This window comes from Phocoena sinus, chromosome 6, assembly GCF_008692025.1.
Source record: "Phocoena sinus isolate mPhoSin1 chromosome 6, mPhoSin1.pri, whole genome shotgun sequence".
NCBI classification, from domain to species: Eukaryota; Metazoa; Chordata; class Mammalia; order Artiodactyla; family Phocoenidae; genus Phocoena; species Phocoena sinus.
The window spans coordinates 84,539,781-84,567,524 of NC_045768.1; the positions used below are offsets into that span (position 1 = coordinate 84,539,781).

Genomic DNA, 27,744 nt, shown 5'->3' on the forward strand with positions numbered 1-27,744 from the left:
GTCTTAGTAAAGAAAAAAAAAATTAGTGAAGGAATATGCATTTAAAAGTCACACACACACAAAGTCTAAATTAAAAAAACTTAGTGTAATGTGTTTATTTCTAAATGCATAAATATATATTTACATCCAATAAATTAAAATGATAGAACATTTTATTAATAATGTACTACTTGCACAGCTCATTAAAAATTACTAACCGTTATTTAAATGTGTATTACAGCATGCTTTCTTAAAAATTATGACTGTAAATAGACTCAACCAAGATTTCATAAGGATCCAAAGCAAGCTATTTAGTTCAAAGAAGTTAAAAAAAAAAAACAACCTGTTCTTAAGATCGCATATAATTCAATTCCATTATTGCAAGTTACATTTAGCTCAGTATAACAAACATATCATTTAATACATACTTGAAAACTACTAGAGCATATATGGAAGACTTGAAATATTTTTATGGCTGGAAGTCCTGAGATGTTTTACCTTATATTTTCCCTGATCACAGCCACACAAAGTACTCTCCATGGTATAGCTTCTTTGTACTCCTATCTCTCTCCAAACTACAACACGTGCTGTAGATTCTTTAGATTTTTCTACTACGAAGCTACAGCTGCTCATGCAAAATGCTGGGGCAATATGGCTCAGAATCTTAGGCAAAGTCTGCAAAGATAAGAATGATAAAATATTTCAAGAGCTTTCTTTTGTTGTCATTTAAAATTATTTTAACTTCTAAATTTTGAAAAATTTTTATGAAAGCATAGTCATTAGAGCAGTCACATGGATCTTCTTCCTATATCCCTTGCTATTCAAAACGCTGAAAGAATCCTTACTAAATTAGACTTTTCTGCTTTCCTAGACAAATATTAATCAGAAAATAGAATGAACGAAAGGATAATATTCATAGTACCAACCAATAAATGGAATAAAACCATGTAAAAAAGACACGTTTTAAAATACAAAAACATATTTCAAAAAATGAAGAAACTTTAGTCATGAAGATGGCTTGACTAAGAGATTTATCACTGTAAACGTCAATCACCCCTAAATGAAACAATAAAGCTAAGACAGTCACAGTCTAAATGCCCACAACATTTTTGCAACTTAAAATTATTCTCAGGTTCACGTGAAAATGACATATAGCAGTATACCCTGGGGAATTCTGAAAGAAAAGGCTGTGACTGGAGAAATAATCTGACAGATAATTACATATCTAACATTAGTTAAATGATGATACGGGTATAGGAATAGATGCATCTTTAGAAAGAGAGTTCAGAATTAGAACCAAAGGTATTTGTTAAAATTAGTATTATCATTAGTGAGGAATATTGATCATTCATGAAAAGCTGACACAACTGGTCAGCCACTGAGAAAAACCAGCTGAAGTCACTCTCCATTGAATTAACTCTAATTAGATTGTGAATTTAGATTTTAAATTAATAAGTTAAATTTTTTAATGAAACTACAAACAGTAGTTTTAAAATCTTAGAATGAGATTTACTTTTAAAATCTTAGAATGAGAAGTCTTTCTAAGCCTCAAAACCCAGAAGCTCCTTAAAAAAAAAAAAATCAACAAATATGATGAGTTTTAAATCACTACACATCATAAACAAAAATTTTAATATAAAGAGTATACTTATAAAGTTATTTTAAAAACAATAATTAGATACTTGTACAAAAGTAAGCAGAGAATATGAGAAAAGGCTATTTTTTAAAAAAGAGAGAGATCATAATTGGCCAAACACAGAAAAATATACTTGACCTCATATATTATAATTACAGATACACAAACTAAAACCATCAGATATTTTTTTCACCTGGCAAAGATGATACCAAGATGTTTGGAGAAACAGCACTACCATCCACTGGGGAGTATCAATTTGTACAATCCTTATGAAAAACAATTTGGCAATATTAATGAAGTGACCACCACCAAGGGACAGTGAATAAATACATTTTGGTATAGCCGTACAATAATAACAAAAACACACAATGAAAATCTTGTGTGGCTATCAAAAAGATGAAGACAGATCCAGATATGAGGACCTAGAAAGACGGCCAACAAACTTGTGAAAAAAAAGTTGCTGTGGAGCGTTAAAAAAAAAAACACAAAAAAACTTGATATACTATGTTTATATACATCTATGAATGAATATGCTTAGAGGTAAATCTCACAAAGCACATGGTGAAAGTGATTAATTAGTGATTAATTGAGAGAAGATGACTTTCACTCACTACATTTCTGGAGTGTTTCCATTTTTTAACATAACTCTAATCATTTTATTTATTTGGGAAAGGGGAAGAAGAGAGAGGACACCAAGAAGAAAGTGTGCTTTGAAGTTTTGCTAAGGGGAGTGGTATGTTACTGAAACTTTTTTTTGGAAAATAACCTGGGGTGCTTGTTTAGGTGTAAATATAGTAAGAGAGACACTGTGACAAAATGAAAAGCACACAGTACGTAAAACAATAGATCTCCCTTCAGTCCTAGGCAGACCTCAAAACACACCCATACATGTGGAAACAAGGTCTGTAACAGATGGCTTTATAAAATCGGCAGAGGAAGGAGGTGCTGTTTAATAAATGGTGCTGAGACAACTGGTTATACATGGGGAAACTAAAATTAGACCCCCACACTTCATACAAAAATAAATTCCAAATCGATGAAAAATCTAAATGTGAGAAGCGTTTTTAGAGGAAAAGCTTTCAGTTTTTCAAACTTGAGTATGATATTAACTGTGGGTTTGTCATAAACGGCCTTTATTATGTTGAGATATGTTCCCTCTATACCAACTTTGATGAGAGCTTTTAATATGAATGGATGAATTCTGTCAAATGCTTTTTCTGCATCTATTGAGATGATCATGTGATTTTTATCCTTCCTTTTGTTAATGCGGCATATTACAATGACTGATTTGTGAATATGAACCATTCTTGCATCCTTAGAATAAATCCAACTTGATCATGGTGCATGATCCTTTTTATATATTGTTGGATTTGGTTTGCTAATATTTTGTTGAGGATTTTTGCATCTATATTCATCATAGATACTGGCCTGTAATCTTTTTTGTAGTGCCTTTGGTTTTGGTTATCAGGGTAATGTTGGCCTTGTAGAATGAATTTGGGAGTGTTCCCTCATTTTCAATTTTTTGGAGTAGTTTGAGAAGGATAGGTATTAGCTCTTCTTTACATGTTTGGTAGAATTTCCCTTTGAAGCTGTTGGATCCTGGACTTTTGTTTGCTAGGACTTATTTTATTACTGATTCAATTTCACTACTAGTCATCAGTCTGTTCAGGTTATCTATTGCTTTGGCTAAAAAGTTCCCTTGGTTTTTAAGTAAAAATAAAAGACACATTTCACCAAGAACTTTATTGAACAACGTATTCACCCTTTTGTTCCACTACCTTCTGCCATTTTTCAGGCAACTTCATAATTCCATCTTCCCAAAGCTTTTTATCTTTTTGAGCAAAGAACTGTTCCAGGTGCCTTTTACAGTCTTCCAGGGAATTGAAATTTTTTCCATTAAGAGAATTTTGTAAAGACTGAAATAAATGGAAATCCGAAGGTGCAATGTCTGGTGAATATGGCGGATGAATCAGAACTTCCCAGCCAAGCTGAAACAGTTTTTGCCTCGTCATCAAAGAAACATGCAGTCTTGCATTATCCTGATGGAAGATTATGTGTTTTCTGTTGACTAATTCCGGACACTTTTCATCGAGTGCTGCTTTCAGTTGGTCTAACTGGGCACAGTACTTGTTGGAATCAATTGTTTGGTTTTCCAGAAGGAGCTCATAATAGAGATCTCCCTTCCAATCCCACCATATATACAACATCACCTTCTTTGGATGAAGACCGGCCTTTGGTGTGGTTGGTGGTGGTTCATTTCGCTTGCCCCACAATCTCTTCCATTCCACATTGTTGTACAGTATCCACTTTTCATCGCCCATCACAATTTGTTTTAAAAATGGAATGTTTTCATTATGTTTCAGTAGAGAATCTCACACGGAAATAAGGTCAAAAAGGTTTTTTTCGCTTAACTTATGTGGAACCCAAACATCAAAGCAATACACGTAACCAAGCTGGTGCAAATGATTTTCAACGCTTGATTGGGATATTTTGAGTATGTTGGCTATCTCCCATGTGGTATAACGTTGATTTTTCTCAATTTGATCGCTATCATCTTCAACTGGTCTACCTGACCGTGGAGCATCACCCAGCAAGATCTCTCCAGCACAAAACTTCACAAACCACTTTTGACACGTTCGATCAATCACACACCTTCTCCATACACTGCACAAATCTTTTTTTTGCATTTCAGTTGCGTTTTTACCTTTCTTGAAATAATAAAAACTAATATGACAAAAATGTTGCTTTTTTTCTTCCATTTTCAATATTAAAATGGCTACACAATTCACCCATTTTGATACGTTTTTTAAATGCATGCTGACATGACAGCTGTCACAATACAATCTAACAAAATTATTCTGAATGAAGTTAAAGACAACTAAATACTACTAGAGCCATCTTATGGAAAAAAACAAACTTTTTGGCCTACCCAATATATCTTCCTGATTCAGTTTTGGAAGACTGTATATTTCTAGGAATTTATCCATTCCTTCCACGTCATCCAATTTGTTGGTGTAAAACTGTTCATAGTATTCTCTTACGTTTTTTGTATCTCTGTGATATTGGTTGTAATTGCTCCTTTTTCATTTATTTTGTTTATTTGGGACCTCTCTCCTTTTCTTATTGAGCCTGGCTAAAGGCTTATCAATTTTGTTTATCTTTTCAAAAAAAACAGCTCTTGGTTTCATTGATTTTTTCTATTTTTGGGGGGGGCGCTGTCTCAATTTTATTTCCACTCTGATCTTTATTATTTCCTTCCTTTTGCTGACTTTGAGCTTTGTTTGTTCTTCCTTTTCTAACTATTTTGGATGATAGGTTAGGTTGTTTACTTGGGATTTTTCTTGTACAGGATACAAGATTAAAATACAGAAATCTGTTGCTTTTTTATACACTGATAATGAACTATCATTAGTTCAGGAATCCAAAACTAATTCCATTTAAAACTGCATCAAAAAGAATAAAATACATAGGAATAAACTGAAAGACCTATACTCTGACAATTATATAACATTGATGAAGGAAACTGAAGATGATACAAAGAAGTGGAAAGATATCCCTGTTCATGAACTGGAAGAATTAATATTGTTGAAATGTCCATACTACTCAAAGCAATCTACAGATTTAATGCAATCGCTATCAAAATATCTAGAATACCCAGGACATTTCTCAGAGAAGTACAACAAATAATCCTAAAATTTATATGGAACCACAAAAGACTATAAAGCAATCTGGAGGAAAAAAAAGAAAAACAAAGCTGGAGGTATCACTGACTTCCTGACTTCAGACTACACTACAAAGCTACAATAATCAAAACAGGAATGTACTGGCACACATACAAAAAAACCTGACATATCAAGCAATGGAATAGAGAGCCCAGAAATAAATGCACTAACATATGGTCAATTAATCTATGACAAAGGAGGCAAAAATATACAATAGGGAAAAGACAGTCTCTTCAATAAGTGGTGGTGGGAAAACTGGACAGCTACATGTAAGAGAGTGAAATTAGAAACATTTTCCATACCATATGCAAAAGTAAACTCAAAATGAATTAAAGACCTAAATGTAAGGCTGGAAACCATAAAACTCACAGAAGAAAATATAGGCAGAACACTCTTTCATGTAAGTCACAGCAATATTTTTTTGATCTGTCTCCTCAGGTAAAGGAAACAAAAACAAAAATAGATAGCTAGGACCTAATTAAATTTAAAAGCTTTTGCACAGCAAAGGAAACAACTGACAAAATGAAAAGACAGCCTACGTAAAGGGAGAAACTATCTGCAAATGATATGACTGAAAGAGGTTAATATCCAAAATATATAAACAGCTCATACAACTCAACATCAAAAAAAACCCCAGACAACCCAATTAAAAAATGGGCAGAAGAACTGAATAGATATTTTTCCAAATGAGACATACAGATGGCCAACAGGCACATGAAAAGATGCTCAACATCTCTAATTATTAGAGAAATGCAAATCAAAACCACAATGAGGTATCATTTCACATTGGTCATAATGGCCATCATCAAAAAGTCTACAAATAATAAATGCTGGAGAGGGTGTGGAGAAAAGGGAACCCTCCTACACTGTTGGTGGCAATGTAAATTGGTACAACCATTATGGAGAACAGTACAGAGGTTCCTTACAAAACTAAAAATAAAGCTATCATATGATCCAGCAATCCCACTCCTGGGCACATATCCAGAAAAGACAAAAACTCTAATTCAAGATGATACATGCACCTCAATGTCCACAGCAGCACTATTTACAATAGCCAAGACATGGAAGCAACCTAAGTATCCACCAACAGATGAATGGATAAAGAAGATGTGATGTATATTATACAATGGAATACTCTCAGCCATAAAAAAGAATGAAATTCTGCCATTTGAAACATCATGAATAGACCTGGAGGGTATTATGCTTAGTGAAATAAGTCAGACAGAGAAAGACAAATACTGTATATTATCATTTATATGTGGAACCTAAAAAATAAAATAAATGTATATAACAAAAGAGAAACAGACTCACAGGTATAAGGAACAAACTAGCCATTACCAGTAGGGAGAGGGATGGGGTAGTGGCAAGATAACAGTAGGCGATTAAGAGATACATACTATGTATAAAATAAACAATGCATGAACAATACAAGGATATACTGTACAGCACAGAAAATACAGCCAACATTCTATGATAACTTTAAATGAAGTATAATCTATAAAAATAGTGAATAACTACACTGTACACCTGTAACTAACACAATATTGTAAATCAAGTCTACTTTAATTTAAAAAATGTGAAAAGCAAAAAAAAAATTAGGAGAAACATTTAAAACGAAAAATCTGAAACAAAATGGTAAAATGGTACCATTTACTCAATCTGAGTAGTTCCTATATGTTAAATTATTTTCTGCAGTTTTATGCGTGTTTGAAATTCAAAAATTCCTGCCTTATCTGTAATAATTACCCTGTATCCCACATCTTCCACAACATCACATGAAGCTGCATTGTCATTCGTGTGCCACACTGTTTCTTTGATGCTGCAGCCATACATAAATACATTCTTCTTTCGGGAGTGGCCATGATAATCACAATAAACCTTGAAAAGATAATATATTTTAAAAATAAAATCCTTCAAATTCATATATTGCCAAGTAAAGCTAGCTAATATGAAGCCAATAAACAGTTCTGTGTTCCTTTGTCCTTTTATTGTAACTGAGCCACCATTTAACAAGTAGAATCAATAAAAGTAATAATACATATCTACTTCTGGAAAGGATCTATGATTAATCCTAGAATGGCTAAATTCTTTGCAGGTAGGTCCTGCATCAAGCCACGAGTTCCACTCTTTCTTTTGTATCTACTATTCATCACTTAAAAAATAATAAATTCAATTATAGGTCAAATCTACAGCTGCACTCATCACTGCCCCAAGGGTTGTTAAAATATTTACCTAATTTAAGAGAACATAAAAAATGCTTTCATGAAAAACATTTTAAAAGGGGTATGGTTTCCCTTTAATTTTTAAGAGCATCATTTTAAAAATAGAAAATGGACAGATTTGCATGCCAATTTTGCCCCTCTGCAAAGTGTTCTATCTTTCCCAAAGGAAGATTAACTCATTTAAAGATTAAAATAATGGAAACATTCTAAACAAAAGTTGCTGAAAACAGAAGAAACACACATACACAGTTCAGGAGAGCCTCCCACCATGCCTATATTACCTTTCCTATGTGTATAGTCGAGACTTACCTGCTTTAGAATTAGCTAACGAGCTCAGAAATAAGTTTCTACTAGTTTGAGAATTTGGAAGATATCTATTGTACTTTTTTTACCTTGATATTGTTCAAACAGTGAAGTTAAGTAGCTAAAACTTACAGCCAGGAGTTACCACTATTCATAAACAAAACAGAAAAGTAAAGGGCTCGTGAGAATTATAAAAATTAAATCTAATGAAATAAGAATATGGATACATTATATTAATTTGACAACATAATTAATACACAAGTGATAGATAACAAAGATGTTTTAATGAAACTGCTTTTGAAATTAACACCCAGCTTTTATAATCAGAAAATAATCTACAAAATACTAACTTACAACAAAATCACCTCTTTGACTATACAAACAAATATTGCACTTACCAGTGGTAAATGCTTCACTGCAGCCAGATATTGCAGCAGACCCTTGGCATGATAAATTGTAGGATGTAAATCTGGATTTGGACTTTGCCACTGTCTATTCAAATCCTCTCCACTTAAAGAACAGCGGTGACTACACATATGTAAACACAATGACAAACACTGGTACCAATAAACTCTTACATACTCTTGATTTAATTTTACGATTCTATTCCACTAAATATTTCAAACAGGTATAAATGGTGTGCTCACCAGAATGCATATTATAGTCAGTAAGTAAACATTTATTTAGCATTTGTTATGTGCAAGATCTTGTGTTACATGCATTTAACTGTGGTAAGCTTGCAGTTTTATGTCAAAATTTTCAAGCTATAGGAAAAATTCTCCATTCTGGGGTTTTGTTCCATACACCATAAAATTTATTCATGGTCATATTTTCCATCCTGACTACATAATAATCATTTCTTATGCTAACATTCGGTATTTTGATTGTATCAGTTATTATTAAAAGTGCTATCTGGCCCTCCTTCTAAGAAAGATAAGTATTGTGTATGAAAAGCACACATTCTTACAAAAATTCAAATACATTTTCATTAATCATAGGTATTAAGCATTAAAGCCACTGAGCAAAAATTTAAGCAAATGGTCATAAGGTGATAACAGAAATATAAACAGAATTCTAACTAGTCAATATGTTTCTGAATTAAAACTAGACATAAAATCTCATTTTAGTTCCATAATCATACTACCTAAACAGAAATTATTCTATCTTTTTAATTCAAAAATTTCCTAAATATGAGAAATATTCATGGTTCTTTTATTGAATAAATAAATATGGTGTCCTCGACTTTGGAGATGCTCATGACAGTTAGACTAACACCCCCCTTTCAGAAGCATTAAAGAGACCTTGGTCTAATTGACACAATAAATGAACTGTACCAACTATAAGCCACCTCCACTTAAAAAGTAACATTCCAGTATTTCCACTCGAAAGAATTCCTACTCATATCAAGAAGAGGTTAGCAGATGGAGCCAATATTCCATATTAGTGGAAAGAGATCCCAGAAGATTCTAAATCTCAAAACAACCTAAGATCATGCCATGTCAAATAAAAAGGACTATAAGACAATGTGCTAAAAATCTTTTTCATATCCCAATACTGTAATTTTTCTAAAACAATTCAAGCAGACATACATTTTATAAAATCATATTCTCATGAATAGATACAGAATTTCTCAAAATATCATAGTACTAATAATATACAAATTACACTTTCATTTAAAAATTTATCAGATTAATTCTTCACTAAATTTGTTTTGTTCTAGAAAAATCACTAGATTTGTTTTTGAAATTAACGTGGATGCTATTATTTCAACAAGTTTATACAGGACAGCCACAACAATCTATAATATTTCTATAACTATTGCTTAACTTACTTTCCATTGATGACACCATCTGGATTTAGCATAGGGACAATTTTAAAAATATAGGATTCTCGTAAGCTCTGAGCAGTAGGGTTATTACTCATGAGATATTCCAATGTTCCTTTCATTACCCAACTTGCATTAGTCTCTCCAGGATGCACCCGAGCAGATAAGAAAACGTAAGGGCGATTTCCTAAAGTAGACATAAAACCTCAAATTAAAATGAACATCTACTAAAAGTCTGTATGATGTTTGACTTTGGGGCTTTAAAAATTGTGAATACTGATATAAAGTCAAAGTAGAACTCACTGTGCACCTACTATATACAAGCACTATACTAGGCCCGCTAGAGAAAACAGATATAAAACCCATATAAGTCATGTCTTACATGAACATAACACATTAAATAGTATTTGAGTCATTTATTTCACAATGATTAATCTAACATATAAAATTAATTTTTTAATATTATCTTGGTTTCATAAAGAACAAGCATCTGGGGAAAATAGATGAAATATAAATTTATTTTTCATAAAGTCATGGAAAAAAGAAGGAAAATATAATCTTATTCCTGTTTTATAGTCGCTATGATAAGCACAGAACAGTAGGTATATCTGCTCAGAGATTTACAAAGAAAAATATTTTTCACTATACATTTAGATATACAGGGCTACAAAATAACCATTCAGTTCATCTGCTCATATTTTCATAAATAGCAAGCTCTTTCTCTTTCCTGAAAATATTTTACCTTCTTAACAAAATTAGAACAGTTTTCTTATATGTATATATATTTTTTTACCATAGCTGTACATTTGAGGCAACTTTAAAAACATAAATGGCAGGGAAAAACAAGTAGCTATTCAGTACTAGCATCAAAATACTTGATAGGTTTATGGTAGTTTTATCTATAAATAAAATTAATTGTAAAGTCTTAAACTGATGGTATAATTTGTTTTACTATACTTTGGGTATGACTTCTAAGAATAAGAACTACAGAATATTAGTATCAAGACACCTCAGAGGTCATCTCAGGCAGCTCCCTCATATGAGGAAACTGAGGCCCAGAAGTGGGCCCGAGCTAGGCAATAACAGGACCCAGACTAGAACCCAAGACTTCTGATGCCTATTCCTAGTACTAATGCCCTTACAAAATAGTCATGAAGCAAAGAAAAATAAGTAAGAATGATTGGTATTGTGAGTGAAGAAGACAAACTTACTGAATTGACAGATATTTTCATAATAATTAGACTCTGGCATTGCTGTTATAGTCACCAAGGGACAGCTGTTTCCAGACAGGGTTTCACATAACACATCTTTTCGAAAATAGATTTGCTGAGGATTGTGTGCTGATTCCAATTTTTGAAGATGCATCTTAATAAAAATTTAAAAGCAAAGTATATAATCATTTAAAAACTCCCTATGATAAACAGAAATAAATGCATCCAGATCTTGAACATAACTAAAAGTGAATCAGATTCCTAATCCGTTCTCCGGGGATTAGGGTCCAGATGCAGTTAAATATCAGTATTTGGGAACTTGAGAAAGGGGATAGATACAGTTTGGATACCCTTAATAGTGCGATATAACCAGTGGGGTCAGCGGCAGCAGCCTGTAAATAAGCACGTTAGTATTTCTGTAGCAAAACATATGAAGAGTCACGCTAAGTAGAATCAATATTCTAAATAAGCTCACATCAATTCAGGCCAGGCTTTGCCTGCCAAATGGGTTATGAAAATGCTTTTGGTTTTCAAAGGCTTCTGAATGTTGAAATTTTGTGACTATAGATCTGTTAACGGCAACCTAAAATATGGAGAATGAATATTATGCAGCACAAATTTTTTAACAATCTTTCCTGATCTCAAGATTAAGAAAGGCTCATTGTAAAATGTCTGGAAGACACAGAAAGTACAAGAAAAAATTTTAAACACCCATAATTGAATCACCTAGATTACTACTAACAAATGCCAATATATATAAACAAAACTGTAATTACACGTAAGACTTTTTATAATCTGATTTTATCATTTAATAATTTATACATTGATATTCAAAATTATAAATATTATGCCATATCATTAAACATGTTGAATATATGTCTTTTGAAAACACAAGTTTTAATGGTTTTAGTATATGGTCACACCAAAAATAAATTGTTCAATCCCTTATTTTAAAGATACTTAGTTGCTTTCCAAAGTTTTGCCTATGTTCATTCACATAATCATGATTTACCATGTGGTCCCTATTTCTGGGCTAGAAACTGTGCCAGGCATTGGGGATATAACAATGAATAAATGGTCCCTACCCTAGAGAAAATATACAGTGCTATGAGAGCTTGAAATAAAGGGAAGGGAGCCTCGCAGAGTCTGGGCAGGGAGGAAAGGTCTTCTAGAAAAAAATTACATTTAAAGTGAGATCCAAAGGATGAGTGAAATGGATATAAAGTGCACTGTAGGCAGAAGGAAAGCATACAGGAAGACCATGAAATAAGAAAAAAGAAGGACATTTCAAAGAACTGAAGAAGATTCATTACAGTTAGACCAGAAAGGGTAAGAAATCGAGAATTTAACACAGAAGGAAGGGCCCGGTAGACCAGTCCTTCCCAAAGCGTAGTATTTGGTAATTAAGATAACGAAGTGGTATGTGGATAACCTTGAAAAAAATTTTAATAGATATGTATTTTACTGTGAATTAGAAAAAAGTTTAGCACATTAAACCTGTAATTCCACAGATATTAACTTAGGATTAGGATAATCTTTAAACAGTGAATTACTTTAAAGTCTATTTAAAAATAAATATTAAGTAAATAACAGTTCAAACAGTATGAAGAAATGGCCCAAACTGCAAAATAGTGGAGAAATGACTGAATGAGCTACGGTAAGAATTTTAGACTTCATACAAATGGCAAGAGAAATCGCTAAGGAACTTTAAGGAGCAGATTTATATGATTAGATTTGCCATCAAAGAGCCCTCTTGCTACAGTGTGATAAAACAGTGATGAAGAGGAAAGGGGATACAAGTGAATTTTGGGACACCAGTTAGAAAGAGGTTGGCATAAGTCCAGGTGAGAAACAATGGTAATGCGTGGAAAAGGTCGTGGTAGTGGGACTGGAAGAAAGTAGGGGCATTTAAAATATACTAAAAAGGTAACATCAGTAAAGGACAGTAACAAATACCATGTAAATAACAACACTATATTTCCGATGCTATGTTATTCAGCACGGAAACATATCGGTTTATACCTTTACTGTAGGTTGGAACCTTACTAAAATAAAGTGAGCCTCATTTAATGTTCTCGGCCTTGACATTTCTTCTGCTCTATGGACTATGTTTTTCTCTCACTTTCTCCTCTCTCATAATTTGGAAGCTTGTTTCTAATCATAGTGTTCCAGCTCCTTTCTGGGTAAATTGATCATATGAAGCTTCATGATCCTTGATCATTAGGACAGACATTCTGTTCTGAGTATAAATCTGCCATGCTAATTACCTGAATTTTTTGTTTTACAACACAAATAATCAAAAAATCTCAAAAGAACCCACAAAACAACTCTTATACCCCATATTCTAAGCAATCTGGATCTAGGACTCCATATGAAACCATTAGAAGAAAGGAATTCACAACAGAAAAACTTAAATTGCATATACATTTTCTACTGTTACATTTTCTGTGAGAGTCAATGCTTTTCATTAAACAAGTAGAAATCTCACCTAGTTAAAATTTATAAATTGTGATTTGTAGATTTCTACCCAAAGTGGAAAGTAAAAATCATGTCATATTTCCATAGTATTTCTATTAAATAAAAATGAAGACTACATTCCCATTTTACTTTAATGATTTCAACAAATGTTGTATTATTTTCTGAAGTCATCAACCCTGAATCTTTTTCTTATCTTATTTAGATATTTAATTAAAGCAATTTTTCTTCAATTATCTGACACATACACATACAACACAATAATGGTCACAGTACAACTTAATGAGTTCTCACCTGTAAAGTTGAATACGTATATGGATAGTGATAAGCAAAATAGCACACATCATCTTTATGTGGAAAAATGACAGTGAATGTAATTGTATAGTAGGATTTTCCCTTTTGCCCACCTGCAGCAATTGAACTTCTTGAGAAGTGATTTCTGCAACAGAAATGCATGTTTATTTCATCCACACCAAAATTCTGATTTTTCTTGCTATTTTAATAAACAGAACTTCAGAAAAGAAAAAGAAAACCCATGGTTTGTAAAAAAGTTTAGCTTAAATACTCTTAAAAATTAGACTTGGGGGACTTCCCTGGTGGGCTAGTGGTACAGAATCTGCCTTACAATGCAGGGGACGCAGGTTTGATCCCTGGTCACGGAACTAAGATCCCACATGCCGTGGGGCAACTAAGCCCACGTGTCATAACTACTGATCTCGTGTGCCTCAACTAGAGAGCCTGAGTACCGCAAACTACAGAGCCCACGCGCTCTGGAGCCCGCTTACCACAACTAGAAAGAAGCCTGAGTGCCACAGTGAAAGATCCCGCGTGCTGCAACTAAGACCTGATGCAGCCAAAAATAAATTAAATAAATAATAAATAAATCTCTAAAAAAAATCAGTATGTTGTTTAAAACAAAAATTAGACTTGGTACTAAAAAAGCAGTTAATTGCTATCAGCCAACATCATGACTTTCCACTTCTGGATTTACTAATTAAATAGAGCTACTACTCTATACATCAACAGAAGTTTTAGACCCCCATTCTTTGATAGCCATACACATTACTGGATCCAGGCAGTGATCACCAATGGCTGCTACACCCATTGGATGAAAGGCTGACGGATCAGACGACAATACCTGAATTCACTGATCAATTTTAAAATTACAAAAGAAGAAATAACCAGAGATGATATATTTCCTAATATGATGCAACAGGAATTCCCTGCACCATCTATGAAGTACTCTTGTCAAAAATGAAACCTGAAACTGATAAAGCTTCTACATCTAACTATGAGTTGATAGGAGATTGGTGAGATAGAAGAATTCATTAACACCACAGGGATGCAATCAGCAAAATCCAAAATGCGGAAAATCCTGCATGACAAATGATCTAATTTCTTCAATAAATAAAGGAGAAATTTAAAAATAGAGAAGAAGGCAGCCTATAAATTAAGAGACTTAAAGGACATACGTGTGATCCCTTGGTTGGTCTGATTTAAACAAACCAACTATAAAGTAACATTTATGAGACAAGTAAGTCCGAACATTGACTGGATATTTTATCGTATTAAGGAATTTTCTTAGGTGTGACAACGGCCTTGTGGTTAGATTGTCTTAAATATGTATCTCAAAAAGACAAAGACCTTTGAAGTATTTATGGATAAAATATATCTGGAAAAAAATAAGGATAAAATATGTCTTAAAAAATTCAGTGTGGAGGTAGGGGTGAATGTATAGCTAAAATGAAACCATGTGTTGATAATTGTTGAACTCAGTGATGAATACATGGGGCCTCATTATTCTATTATCCGCTTTTGTAAATGTTTGGAGATTTCTATAATAATAAAAAGTTTTTAAAACTACATATTACTTTCCAGACTTTAAATATCATTGAGATATGATGACCTAAAGATGCTTTGGTCTATCAACTTCATTTCTAAAATTCCAAATCACCTTGTATTATTTAAGCCATGAACTGAAGAAAAACCATGGCCTACAGGTTACTTGTTCATGCACACAGACATTCAAGGTAGATCACAACCTTAGAACTACCCTGGGATCAGACCTTCTAATATAATCTTACAAAAATCAAGCTCGCTATTAATGAAAATAAAAGAACCCTGACGTAAAAGAATGGTAGAGTCTTCATTAACTTAGCCACTACATCTTGAATAGATACTCAATGACAAGGTGCTAAGAGTTGAGGAAAATGCAAAATAAGGTCCGGAAGTAGATCCTGCCAACTCTTTCACTCCAAAAGCTTAACATCTAATTGTGGAGGTATTATGTCACCACATTACAGCTACATGGCATTTTATAGGTTATATTCACTCACATACTCGTGGAAAGTAGTTTTATTCTCATTTTACAGATGAGACAAACAAGTATCAAAGGACAGTGCAAAAATAGTAGTTTTTAATCCCCACTATCTGGATTTCAAGCTTGAGGAAAGCAACTAGAACAGTGCTTGTTACATAGAAAGTGGTTAATAAATATCTGTTGAATTGGCCTGAATTCCAATTCCAGATCTGGAAGTAGCCAAAAGAAAAAATAAAAACTAAACAAACAAAAATCCTTGCCATCACCCCTTACATAAAAAAAGAAAAACCACCTGAGATGCTATGACGATTCACTTTACAGTGTGAAAAAGAAAAGCATTCATTGATTGATGATTTCTATTGTGCAAAAGAAAAAGCATGAAAGAAATACCTTTTGAAAAACATTGTTTCACCCTTTAACAATTTAAATCATTCTGCCAAAATCTAACCAAGCACTTCCCAGATAATCACTGCTCCACTCCAACTTATGAGAAAGAGATAAATGATAAAGTATATTTATATTAGCCTACCATTAAAAGAAATATGAAATTCATTCAGGTGAAGAAGAATTACTTATAACCTTATGCTTCTTTCTCACATTTATTTACTATTTATTTTGCTAATAAAATGGGGAAAACCCTACTGAGATTAATTCCAAGGAACGATTTCTTTCTTAGAAAGCAATAGCACTTAAGATCTAGGTTTTTCCAAAACCCTATCTAAACCATTAAAAACAGTTTAATTTTAGAATTCTTCTTCTTCTAACGGATAAAACTAAAAGAGAAGGAACATTAGTGCTAGTTAAGCACAATATAAAATACAAAAAGTCAAAATCCACTAAACAGAAATGCCAGGATTAAGATTAATAACAGAGAAAAACAGGGATGTCAAGTGCATTCAATAGTGGATAGAAGAATGTATTGCATGCAGAAACAGTAAAAATGGGAAGCAAGGCATATGATAATCCTAGATCACTTAGTCATGAATTGAAGAATAACCCAATTATTCCACTGAAGCAATAAATGATTTCTAGCACTTATTTTAACTTGATAAATAGATCACCTATTTGAAGTCAAAGTTGAACTGTGAAAGCAGAAGTAATGTAATTGTGGAATACATCTCCAAGTAAAATATTTTGGAAGTTAAAATGAGGTAAACATTTGTGTGCAGAAGAGAAAAGAATTACACTTAATATCACCAGAATAATAAAAAAAAAACACTGTAAATTATTTCCTAGAGTTTCTAATTTCAGTCTTACTCAATGAAGTTTCCAGAGTTTTAAAGCTAAAAAAGTTGAGAACACATCTAAGTGGGGGAGGCAAGATTTGGACCTAAGTCTGTCGTCTGTCTACAAAACACGTTTTATTTCCACTAAATATACCCCCATAATGGATCTCAAATTTTTTAAAACTCTGTTGGAAGTAATACTAAACCATATCACCAAATTCAAAGAACACAATAACTTTTTATCTTTGAACTGAAATAAGATGAATTAATATTTCCTTCTGTTAACTGATGTCCTATTACTGTCAGAATACTTACTTATAGTAACAAATGTCAGTCCCCACACGAATCCACCATGGTCTAGCATTTAATGCTTCCTGAACCGAATACATGAGTGGTTGCATACCTTTGACAGAGAGAAAAAAAAAAGAAAATTCTTTTCAGAATTTTTGAGTTAAAAATTAATCTTGCCATTGTAGAAAGCACCAAACATTCAGGAAAGCTAAAAGAAAATACATTTTGGTTTTTCAGTATGCACTTAAAAAATCTGAGATCTTTCTTTAAAATCTCCTAAATCAATCAATGATACGTTTTATTTCTAGTTTTAACTAAAATGGAGTTACAACTTCAATGAGTGAAAAGTCATTAAACATTTTTCTATTATCTTTTCTATATTAGATCAATTATATACATTATAATTATAATGTATATATATATTAAAATTATATATATGTAATACATATTACACTAAAAATTATACATATATTCCTTATAACAAGTGAAAGAGACAAAAATATATATTAAATTAAGTATGATCACCCCTCTAACTCTCCATAGATTCCCATCTATACCAAGGTAAGGAAAACAATGCCACTAAAATGGCATGACTGTTTTCTTCCTCAGCCTTCTCCATACAAATGGGTGTTTATAGCATGGAGAAGGAGAGAAGGGATGAGGAGGAAGAGGGACTGTTAACAAAAACAGAATTAAATATATAGTATATTTTCTTAGGTAGCTTTAGAAATATACTTTCCACATGCACTTTAAAGTCATTTTAAAGGTTTCTAGGTTTCTAACCGGAATTAATGAAATTCATATGTTAATTTTGGAAAGGTTGACAATTTTTATTGAGATCTCGTTCAACTTTCATTTCTTCATTTTCTTGCTACAGAACCATTATGTTAAACTTATCTCTGAGTATTTTTATTAGTCCTTAATAGTCTCTTGGGTTTTCTAGGCATACAAATCATATCATTTGTAACTTAAAATATTTTATCTCCTCTTTTAGTATTTATAACAGTTACTTTATTTTCTACTTTTATTATATTTAGAGAAATGAAACCACCTCAAAAATGATTCTGAATATAGTGGTAAGAACAAAACTCTGTCTTGATAATTTCAATCAAAATACTTTGCCATTCAATGCAATTATTTGCCTATTGTTTTTTAACAAATCAACTTTATCTTATTTAAATAATAGAAAGAGCTAACACTGAATAATTTCTATGTGCCAAAGACTGCTCTAAGCATTTTTACATACGTTAAGTCATTAAATCCTCAGAACAACCCTCTGTGGTAGGTGCTATGATTATTCCTATAACTGGAGCAGTTTCTCCCATAATTCTTATTACATTTAAGTGTTTTTAATCATTTCATTAAATGCCTTTTCAGCATCCAGTAACAGAATCACATGGCTTTTCTCCTTTGGCCTCTTGATGCAATAAATAGATAGATTTCCTATTGTGAACTATCCTTGCATTCCAAGAAAATGCTGTTCTTTTACTGCTGTATGATTAAATTAGCTAAAACTCATTTAGAATTTCTGTATTTAAAAATTGGTCTTTAAAAAAAAATTACCTTTACCAAGCATTGGTATAATATTATACTAGCTTCAGAAAAACATATCAAAACGCTGCCCATCACTTATTAGAATAAAAGTAAAATCTATTTTTTTAGAAGTAAATATAATTTAGCTGGAATATCATCCTGATGTGGTGACTAATAGATACATTTTTTATTTCCTTTTCAACAGTTATAGTCTGGTCAGAATCTTTACTTTTTTCAATCAACTCCAGTACTTCTATGTTTTGTCTATCTCTATCTCATTATTTTCGGCATTTTAAAAAATTCTCTTCTCTATCCTTTTGGTTTTATTTTTTTGTTTTTCTAATATCTTGAGTACTTATTTTTTGAGTACTTAAAAACTGAGTACTTGAGCAATAACTTATTTTCAGTCTTTTTTTATTTTAAATAATGCAGTTATTAAAGGCATTCAATTTTCCTCCAAATACCAGTTTAGCTATGTCCCATAAGTCTATAAAGTGTTCTCCTTTGCTATACTTTCTAGATCAGAGCCATCCAACTAAACTTTCTGCCAGAATGGAAATGTTCAATATCTGCACTGTCCAATGTGGCAGCCGCTAGGCATGCGTGGCTATTAAGCACAGGAAATAAGCCTAGTGCCACTAAAGAACTGAATTTTAAATTCTCACAGTAACTGTCTTCTAATCAGGTTGTAATTCTCGGAGCTTTTGGTCTACCTATGTGGGTGCCATGTGGTTATGGCTGTTGTATTGTATAAGAGGTTAGTGTTCTGTATAGCAAATGAAACCATCAACAAAATGAAACAGCAACCTAACAAATGGGAGAAAATATTTGCAAATCATATATCTGATAAAGGGTTAATATCCAAAGTATATGAAAAACTCATACAACTCAATAGCAAAAAAACACACAATCTAATTGAAAAGTGGACAGAGGATCTGAACAGACATTTTCCAAAGAAGATATACAGATGGACAACATGTACATGAAAAGGTACTCAACATCACTAATCATCAGGAAAATGCAAATCAAAACCACCATGAGATATCACCTCATACCTGCTAGAATGGCTATTATCAAAAAGACAGAAAATAATAAGCATTGGTGAGACTGTAGAGAAAAGAGAACCCTTGTGCACCGTTGCTGGGAATGTAAATTGGTGGAGTCACTATGGAAAACAGTATGAAGGTTCCTCAAAAAATTAAAAATAGAACTACTGTTTGATCCAGCAGTTCTACTCCTGGGTATTTATCCTAAAAAACTAATTCAAAAAGATATGCACCGCTCCCCACATGCTCATTGCACCATTATTTACAATAGCCAACACATGGAAGCAACTTAAATATCCACTGATAAGTGAATGGATAAAGAAGATGTGGTATGTATATAATGTATGTATGAGTGTGTGTGTATATGTGTGTGTACATAGTGGAATATTATTTAGCCATAAAAAAGGAATCCTTGCTATTTGCAACAACATGGACAGACCTTGAGGGCATTATGCTAATAAGTAGGACAGAGAAAGACAAATACTGTATGATCTTGCATATGTGTGGAATCTTAAAAAAAACAAAAACCCAAACTCATAGATACAGAGAACAGAATGGTGGCTGCCAGAGGCAGGGGCTGGAGGGGTTGGTAAAGTGGTCAAAAGGTATGAACTTCAAAAGGGGTTGGTAAAGTGGTCAAAAGGTTATAAAACAACTAAGTCATGGTGATATAATGTACAGCATGGTAACTATAGTTCATAATACTACAGTGTGTATTTGTAAGTGGCTCAGAGAATAGATCTTAAGAATTCTCATCACAAGGAAAATAAAGTGTAGTGATGGATGTTAACTAGACTTACTGTAGTGATCACTTCACAATATATACAAACATTGAATCATTATGTTGCACACCTGAAACTAATACAATGCTATATGTCAATTATATCTCAATGGGGGGGAGATTTGCAATTATTATAGCATCTTCAAGGACTGCAACTTGTAAATACACAATATCCAGTCAGCGCTTTTAACCCTGAATTATTCTTTGTCTGACATTAATATTACCACTTTTCCTTTATTTGCATTTACCTAGTTTATCTCTGCCCAATCGTTTCTTTCAACTTTATCATTTAATTAATAAACACACACACACATATTCTCTGACCCTACAAATTGTATAATTTTTGATATCTGATTTTTGAGGACATTTTGGCTCATTCATAGTCAGTAATGACAGACAAACATTTCATTTCATTCCTTCCATCTTACTTTCTTTCTACTATTCATTAATTTTTTTTTCCTTCTTTACAACTTATTTCACTTGCTTGGTTACATTTTTCCACATTTCCTTTTCTTCTTCTATCATTTGAAAGCTTTCTTTTGTGTTTCTCAATTCTATTTCCCATCCTAATAGTTATGATTAACTGATATTTCTCTAGTATACTATTATCATATTAAATAACTAAGCAATCCCATCAAGACACATTAGCTTTCACTTCTCCCATATCACCCCTTTTAGAACATTTTCACTTAACACATTTTATAAATTTCAAGTCTTCCATCTTGAGATCTTTTTCCTCATCTATTTTTCTCAGAGAGGGTTCAGGGTAGCAGGTTTTCTGAATTCTACATATACACAAACATGCAGTTTGTTGGCCGTGACAAACAAATGACAGATTTTGCAAAAGACATTTGGCGCTCCTCTAGCTTCTAGCACCACAGATGAGAGTCCAATACTAACCTAATTTTTTCACACGCAGAACAACATAGTGATCAAGAGCATGCAGTCTGTAACCAGACTACCTGGGTTTGAATTCCCACTTTACCACATGCCACACGCATGATCCTGGTCAGATTACTAAACCACTCATGCCCCCTTTTTCTCTTCTGTGGATAACAACCATGCTAGGTTGGTTTGTTGTGTGGATTAAGAGTATCACATGTGTTAGCACTTAAAGAAGGCCTGGAACATGATAAATTTTCAATAAACATTAGCTGCTGTTATTATCAATATTATTTAAGTACTGTAACCAGTTCTTTTAAAGTGGAAGTACGTTAAGATTTTCTCTTTATATCTGAAACTCAGGCATTTCACTGGTACATATAAAAGATTCCTGTCTTCCTTATTTCTTCCTAGGAGTCAGTGAGGCATTTCAATCCGAAACTTCAACCTCTACCAGGCACACAAAACTCATAATAATGGTTAATTATAGTGAGGTGGAACAAGGTTCAGGCTGAAGTCAAAGGGCATAAAAGATTTATCTGAAGTGTTCTAATTTTATAAAAGACAATGTATTCTCTTATTACTTTTAAAATGATGGTTAATTCTGGTCACAGTGAAGGGAGCTATATTTGGAAATTCTGACTATAATGAAAACCATCTTAACAAAATAGGTTGCCCCAGTAAGAATAAATCAAATGAGGTAACTCAGATTGAATACATCACAGTCTACTCAACCTGATACAGAAAGGCCATATTTGAGTAACTGATTTAATCATTAGCCAAAGGATAAACTTTTACGTGTATAAAATAAATACATGAAGAACGGTCAAGCTTGTCACTTGAATACAGACAATCAAAATATTAAACTGCCGGAGTGAAACCAACATCCAATGGCAATAGCCTCTAATAATATCTCTGTAAAGGCTTAAGTTGTGCTGAGTACATGCTCAGTAACAAGTGCAGATACAATGAAAGACAAGGTGTTTTAGGCCCTAATCATCAAATGTATTGTGAATCACAGACTCAAAATTTTCAAGTTGAAACTAACACCATCGTTTTAAAAGATGAGGGGGAGCTTGAATAACCTGAAGGTACCTATCACAAGCTGCATATATGTTATCAGTAACTGTACAGAGAAAAAAACACATGCTTCTAATATGGCTGGTATCATAGCAGAGCCATACTAAAAACAGGAAGATGAGATTCTTGGCCTGGAGGGTAATGGTAGCCACTTTAATCAGAATCACTCCACACATCCTCACCAAGAACAAATAAATAAATTCAACAAGTAGCACAAATAAAAACTACACATGCCCAGGCCTTCAGCATTACTGGAAGACAGAATATAACAGACTTCAAGTTGCCTTTATGTAGATAAATGGGCAAAGATATACCACAGAAGTGGAAACAATAAAGGAGGGATTGAAATCATGAGCTCAAAGTAGATTGCAGGCTAAAAAATACTAAGTGACACGAAGAAGGGATTTTATGAAGTCACAATTCACAGTGAAAATATAGCAAGATGTAATATCTATGCACCAGATAAGACCAACCTCTTATATAAGGCAAAAACTAGAGGAAATACAGGAGAAGTATTAGAAACATACTACTGATAGCAGATGCTAACACTCCACTCTCAGTACAAGTCAGACTGATTAAACAAAAATTAAGAATATTTATATAGATCTAAATAACATAATAAGGCAAATCTTATATAGATATGTTGAACACTGTATCCTGATAGTAGAGAATATACCTTCTTCTAAGAGCATGTGGAATATTCACAAAAATTGACTATATATTAGGTCAAAAGGAAATGTCAGTTCCATAAAAGAGAAATATTACAAACAAAACTCTCTGATCACCATGTAATAAAACTAAAAATTAAAATCAAAATGAAAAACAAAACAAAAAGGGAGGATACCCATGCAGAGGCAAGGGAGACAGGTTGACTTGGGTGTCAGATCTTGAAAGGGGTGAGGAGGGCATCTGCCCGAAAGTGCAAAGGACAGACTGTTATGTACACTGGAACTGATCAAATAAATAAATACATTAAGAATAGTAGAAGCCAAAATTCTCCATGTTGGAGAAGGAAGTTGTAAATATGGAAAGAAAACTAGAATAAATCCTGTGCAAGTGAAGGTATCAGTGTAACTTCATGGAGATACTGTGTGTGTGCTTATGTGTGTGTTTGTGTATAACATGCACACACAAAAATAAACATACACATACGTATAACTTACTACCAATGAAAATTTCTATATAAACGCTTGTATATACAAATACATATTCTCTAGCTCTGTCCATGGACAGGTCCAATAACAATGTACACACTATGCATACAGATCTTATTTTTAAAATACCATTCTCCAAACCAGGGCTCTTTGAAGAAATGACTGTTGAAAGGCAAGATGAGCCCTGAGCATCCTGTGCCAAAAAGCAAGGACACCTATAAAGAATGACAGGGACACGTCAAAAGAACACACAATGCAGCATGAAGAGATCCCAATGGCCAAATCCTGGGCAATTTAAACATCAAATAATGATAGCAACAAATTACAACCCACTGAGTAAAACAGTATCCAATTCTACACTGATATTAACATGCAAAATACTTACTAACTACAAAGAGAAAAAAGGTAACTCTACAATGGAAAAGTCTGGCAGACACCAACTTAATCAAGTGAATAAATTATTACTATCAGTAATAAAACAAAATCTTGGGTCACCAAAACACAATGGCACTTCTGTGATGTTCCTCCCGAAGATGCCTCACCTAAATCAAATCATGAGGAACATGAGACAACTCCAAACTGAGAACCATTCTACAAAATAAGTGCTATAATTTTCAGAAGTGTCAAGGTCACGAACATTAAAGACTGCAAAACTGTTCCTGACTAAAATAGTCTAAAGAGACTTGACAACTAATTTACAACATGTGGTTTCATCTGAATCCTTGTGCTATTAAGGTCATTAATGAGAAAATAGGTGAAACTTAAATGGGGGGGGGTGCTCTAAGGATTAGATGGGATTCATATATCAATGATAATTTCCTGATGTTGATAGCTATCCCATAGTTACATAGAAAAATGCCATGTTTGCACAAAATACACTGATAGTGTTCTAGGGTGATGGGGCATCACTTTCGAAGCCCAACATGTAGATAAAGGGTATAACTTTTCTGTAAGTCTGAAATTATTTCAAAAACATATTTAGAAAACGATGATCATAAACTGAACTACCGTCTTCTTGACATATATTTTGTGCGTGGCATTTTATGTTCCTAATAGGATCTTCATAGTTCATTCATCCATTGCCTCATTTACTTAATAACTATTTACTGAACATCTACTAAATGCCTTACTATAAATAACAGTGGTCAGCAACAGATACTGTCCCTGATCTTGTGGAATATACAAACAATTTGCGGGGAGGGGCACATAGAGAGGAAAGGTATTAATCAGCCCCATACAAAAACAACATAAAACTGTGAAGAGCGCCCTAAAAGGAAAAAAATTACAAGCAACATTTATCAAGGGGACTAAGCCAGTCTGGGGAGTCAGGGAAGATTTCTTTAGTCAAGAAATAGCTCAACTTCCAAGTATAGAATTAACTAATGTGAGCAAGGTGGGAATGCTACAGAATTGACTCCAAAATGCTATTTTGTTGCCTGGTTCCACATATGTTCAATTTATATAAGAGAGTGGTTAAAAATCTTCATATATCTGGAAGATATGGGGAGGAAGGGCAGGGGGAGAAAGAGGGAGCTTGTGACCTAAAGCTCTAAGTTACTAAACGCAAGACTGCCATCTAGTGGTAATTTGAGCAAACCCCTTTCAGGTAAGAGGGGGTCCAAGAAGGGGGAGGGAGTGACGGATTACAACAGATATATCAGTAGTATATAGTGATATAAATTCTCATATACAAATTTACAAGTAAGATCATTCATTGTGAGAAACTAAGAAAACTAATATTTAATAGAATCACCTAAAAATTCTCCAAGAAAAGGGCAACTGGTGAAACAAAAGAAACTATAATTCTGCTCTTTTTTGAGGGACACTGACAAAGAACAAGACCTCTATTGGGCACATCTGCTAGAAGAACCGACATTTAAATACTTCCCAAGCAGCATGTCCCAATGGGGAAAATTTTGTTTTTTTTACAATTTCCTAATTAATATTATTTCCTGACTTCAATCATGCATGGCAATTAAACAGATTCTTCCGCTGAAGGGGCTTCCACTGCAAATATCTTCATCATCATTACATCCCTGAAGTGAATTCAATATGAATCTCACGACAATTAACATTAACCACATAGTTGGTTATCATTTCTTAAAATGTTGAATTCTAATTTACTAAAATATTGGTCTCTCCTTTCTTCTAACTCTATTGATGTTCAGACAAACCAAGATTTGCTGTATGTTGCATTACCCTAACAAATCTAATAGTAGAGTTCATTTGAAAATTACATCTACCTAACAACTCTTTCTACAGCTTCTACCAACCTCCTAGTTAAATACTTACAAGTATAGGAAAATAAAAGGCTCACAACAGACAACTTCTTGTCAGAATCTGGGAGGAATCTCTGCTAAACTTAAGACAGATGGAGCAGGACTGAAAGAAATCCAGTACAGAATATGCCTCACAATCTATTTTTATATATACATATTTTGGTTCCCCATAGCTAAAAGAAGCGTTGTACTACACCTTGTAGGCCCTTAAAGAATAACACATAAAGAAAATAAAGGACAGCAAAAATAGAAAACATTAAAAAAGTATCAATTATAAAAATAATTTTAAATAGGTTAAAATCACATTTTAAAAGGCAAGGGTCGAACAAAATGCAACCTCTATTTACAAAAACAATCAGCAAAGATGTATCAAACAAATTCAAATCAATATAATATAAAAATACAATTCTGGGGCTTCCCTCGTGGCACAGTGGTTGAGAGTCCACCTGCCGATGCAGGGGACATGGGTTTTTTGCCCTAGTCTGGGAAGATCCCACATGCCGCGGAGCGGCTGGACCCGTGAGCCATGGCCGCTGAGCCTGCGCGTCCGGAGCCTGTGCTCCGCAACGGGAGAGGCCACAACAGTGAGAGCCCCGCGTACCGCAAAAAAAAAAACAATTCTGGGCAAAAGATACTGAATGGAATGAATGTGACTACTTTATGCTGTTAATGGGTATACACAAAAGGAACAGGAAAAGTTATAAATGTCTATGTGCCAAATGATACAGCGTTAAAATTGAAAAAAATATGTATATATTTTAAATACCTCATTTTAAATGAGGTATTGACAGAAACATAATAGAAGTGAAAGACTGTTGGGTTTTCTTAAGCCTTGGGCAAGTAGACAAGATAAAAAATAAAAAGGATACAGAAAACTGAATAAACAAATTTATAACAATAAACTTAACAATGTATGTTAAATTATGTTGCCAACAAAGAATACATATTTTCCAAGAACCTGTGAACACTAAAACTGATCAGATATTAAGCCATAAAAATTATTTCAAATCATAAATTTCACATCTATGAACAAAACTGATTAAAATTTGAATGCAATGAGAAAAATTATAGCCAAAATAATTTAACCAACTAAAAATATAACAAACCCTTTTCTAAATAATTCTTGAGCCAAAAGGGATACCAAAACCAAACACAATTAGAAGCCATCTAGAAAATTACAAGGAGGTCTTAGCATCAAAATCTGGAGGGGAGGGGATACAAAATTAAGTTGTAATCGAGAACAAATCCAAAACCTAAACCCTTGCAGGAGACTTCCCAACATGGCAGAGTAGAAGGACCCTGAGCTCACCTCCTCTCAGGGCCACACCAAAATCACAACTATCTGCAGAACCACCTATGAAAAAGACTAGAACCTACCAGAAAAGATCTTCTACAACTAAAGATATAAAGAAGAACCACAACGAGACGGGTAGGAGGGGGAGAGTCATGGTATAGTCAAGACACATGCCCCTCAGTGGGCAATCCACAAACAGGAGAATACAATTGCAGAGGTTCTCCCCAGGGAGCAAGGGGTCTAAGCCCCACATGAGGCTCCCTAGCCCAGGAGTCCTGTGCCAGGAAACAAGGCTTAAGAATGTTTGGCTTTGAAGGTTAGCAGGGCTTAAATTCAGGAGGGCTGGAGGGCTGTGGGAAACAGACTCTACTCCTAAAGGACACACACAAAATCTCACACGTTCCAGGGCCCAGGGAAAAAGAAGTAATTTGAAAGGAGCCTGGGTCAGACCTAACTGCTGATCTTGAGAAGTCTCCCAGAGAGGA

The 27,744-nt window shown here is 33.5% G+C and overlaps 1 protein-coding gene across 4 annotated transcripts in view; it reads right to left on the reverse strand.

Annotated features, from left to right (window-relative positions):
• The window catches only part of AGTPBP1 (ATP/GTP binding protein 1), a 176,594-nt gene that overhangs the window by 27,014 nt on the left and 121,836 nt on the right, over positions 1–27,744 (reverse strand). For 3 of the 4 annotated variants that reach the window (XM_032634995.1, XM_032634993.1, XM_032634994.1), the window contains 7 exons: positions 17,235–17,322; positions 13,668–13,812; positions 10,899–11,052; positions 9,694–9,874; positions 8,261–8,390; positions 7,084–7,215; positions 478–654 (listed from right to left, as the gene is read on the reverse strand). In XM_032634995.1, the coding sequence (XP_032490886.1) occupies positions 478–654; positions 7,084–7,215; positions 8,261–8,390; positions 9,694–9,874; positions 10,899–11,052; positions 13,668–13,812; positions 17,235–17,322 (1,007 nt within the window). Of the gene's footprint in view, positions 1–477; positions 655–7,083; positions 7,216–8,260; positions 8,391–9,693; positions 9,875–10,898; positions 11,053–13,667; positions 13,813–17,234; positions 17,323–27,744 lie in introns of those variants that run through there. The other variant, XM_032634996.1, reaches the window with a different exon arrangement.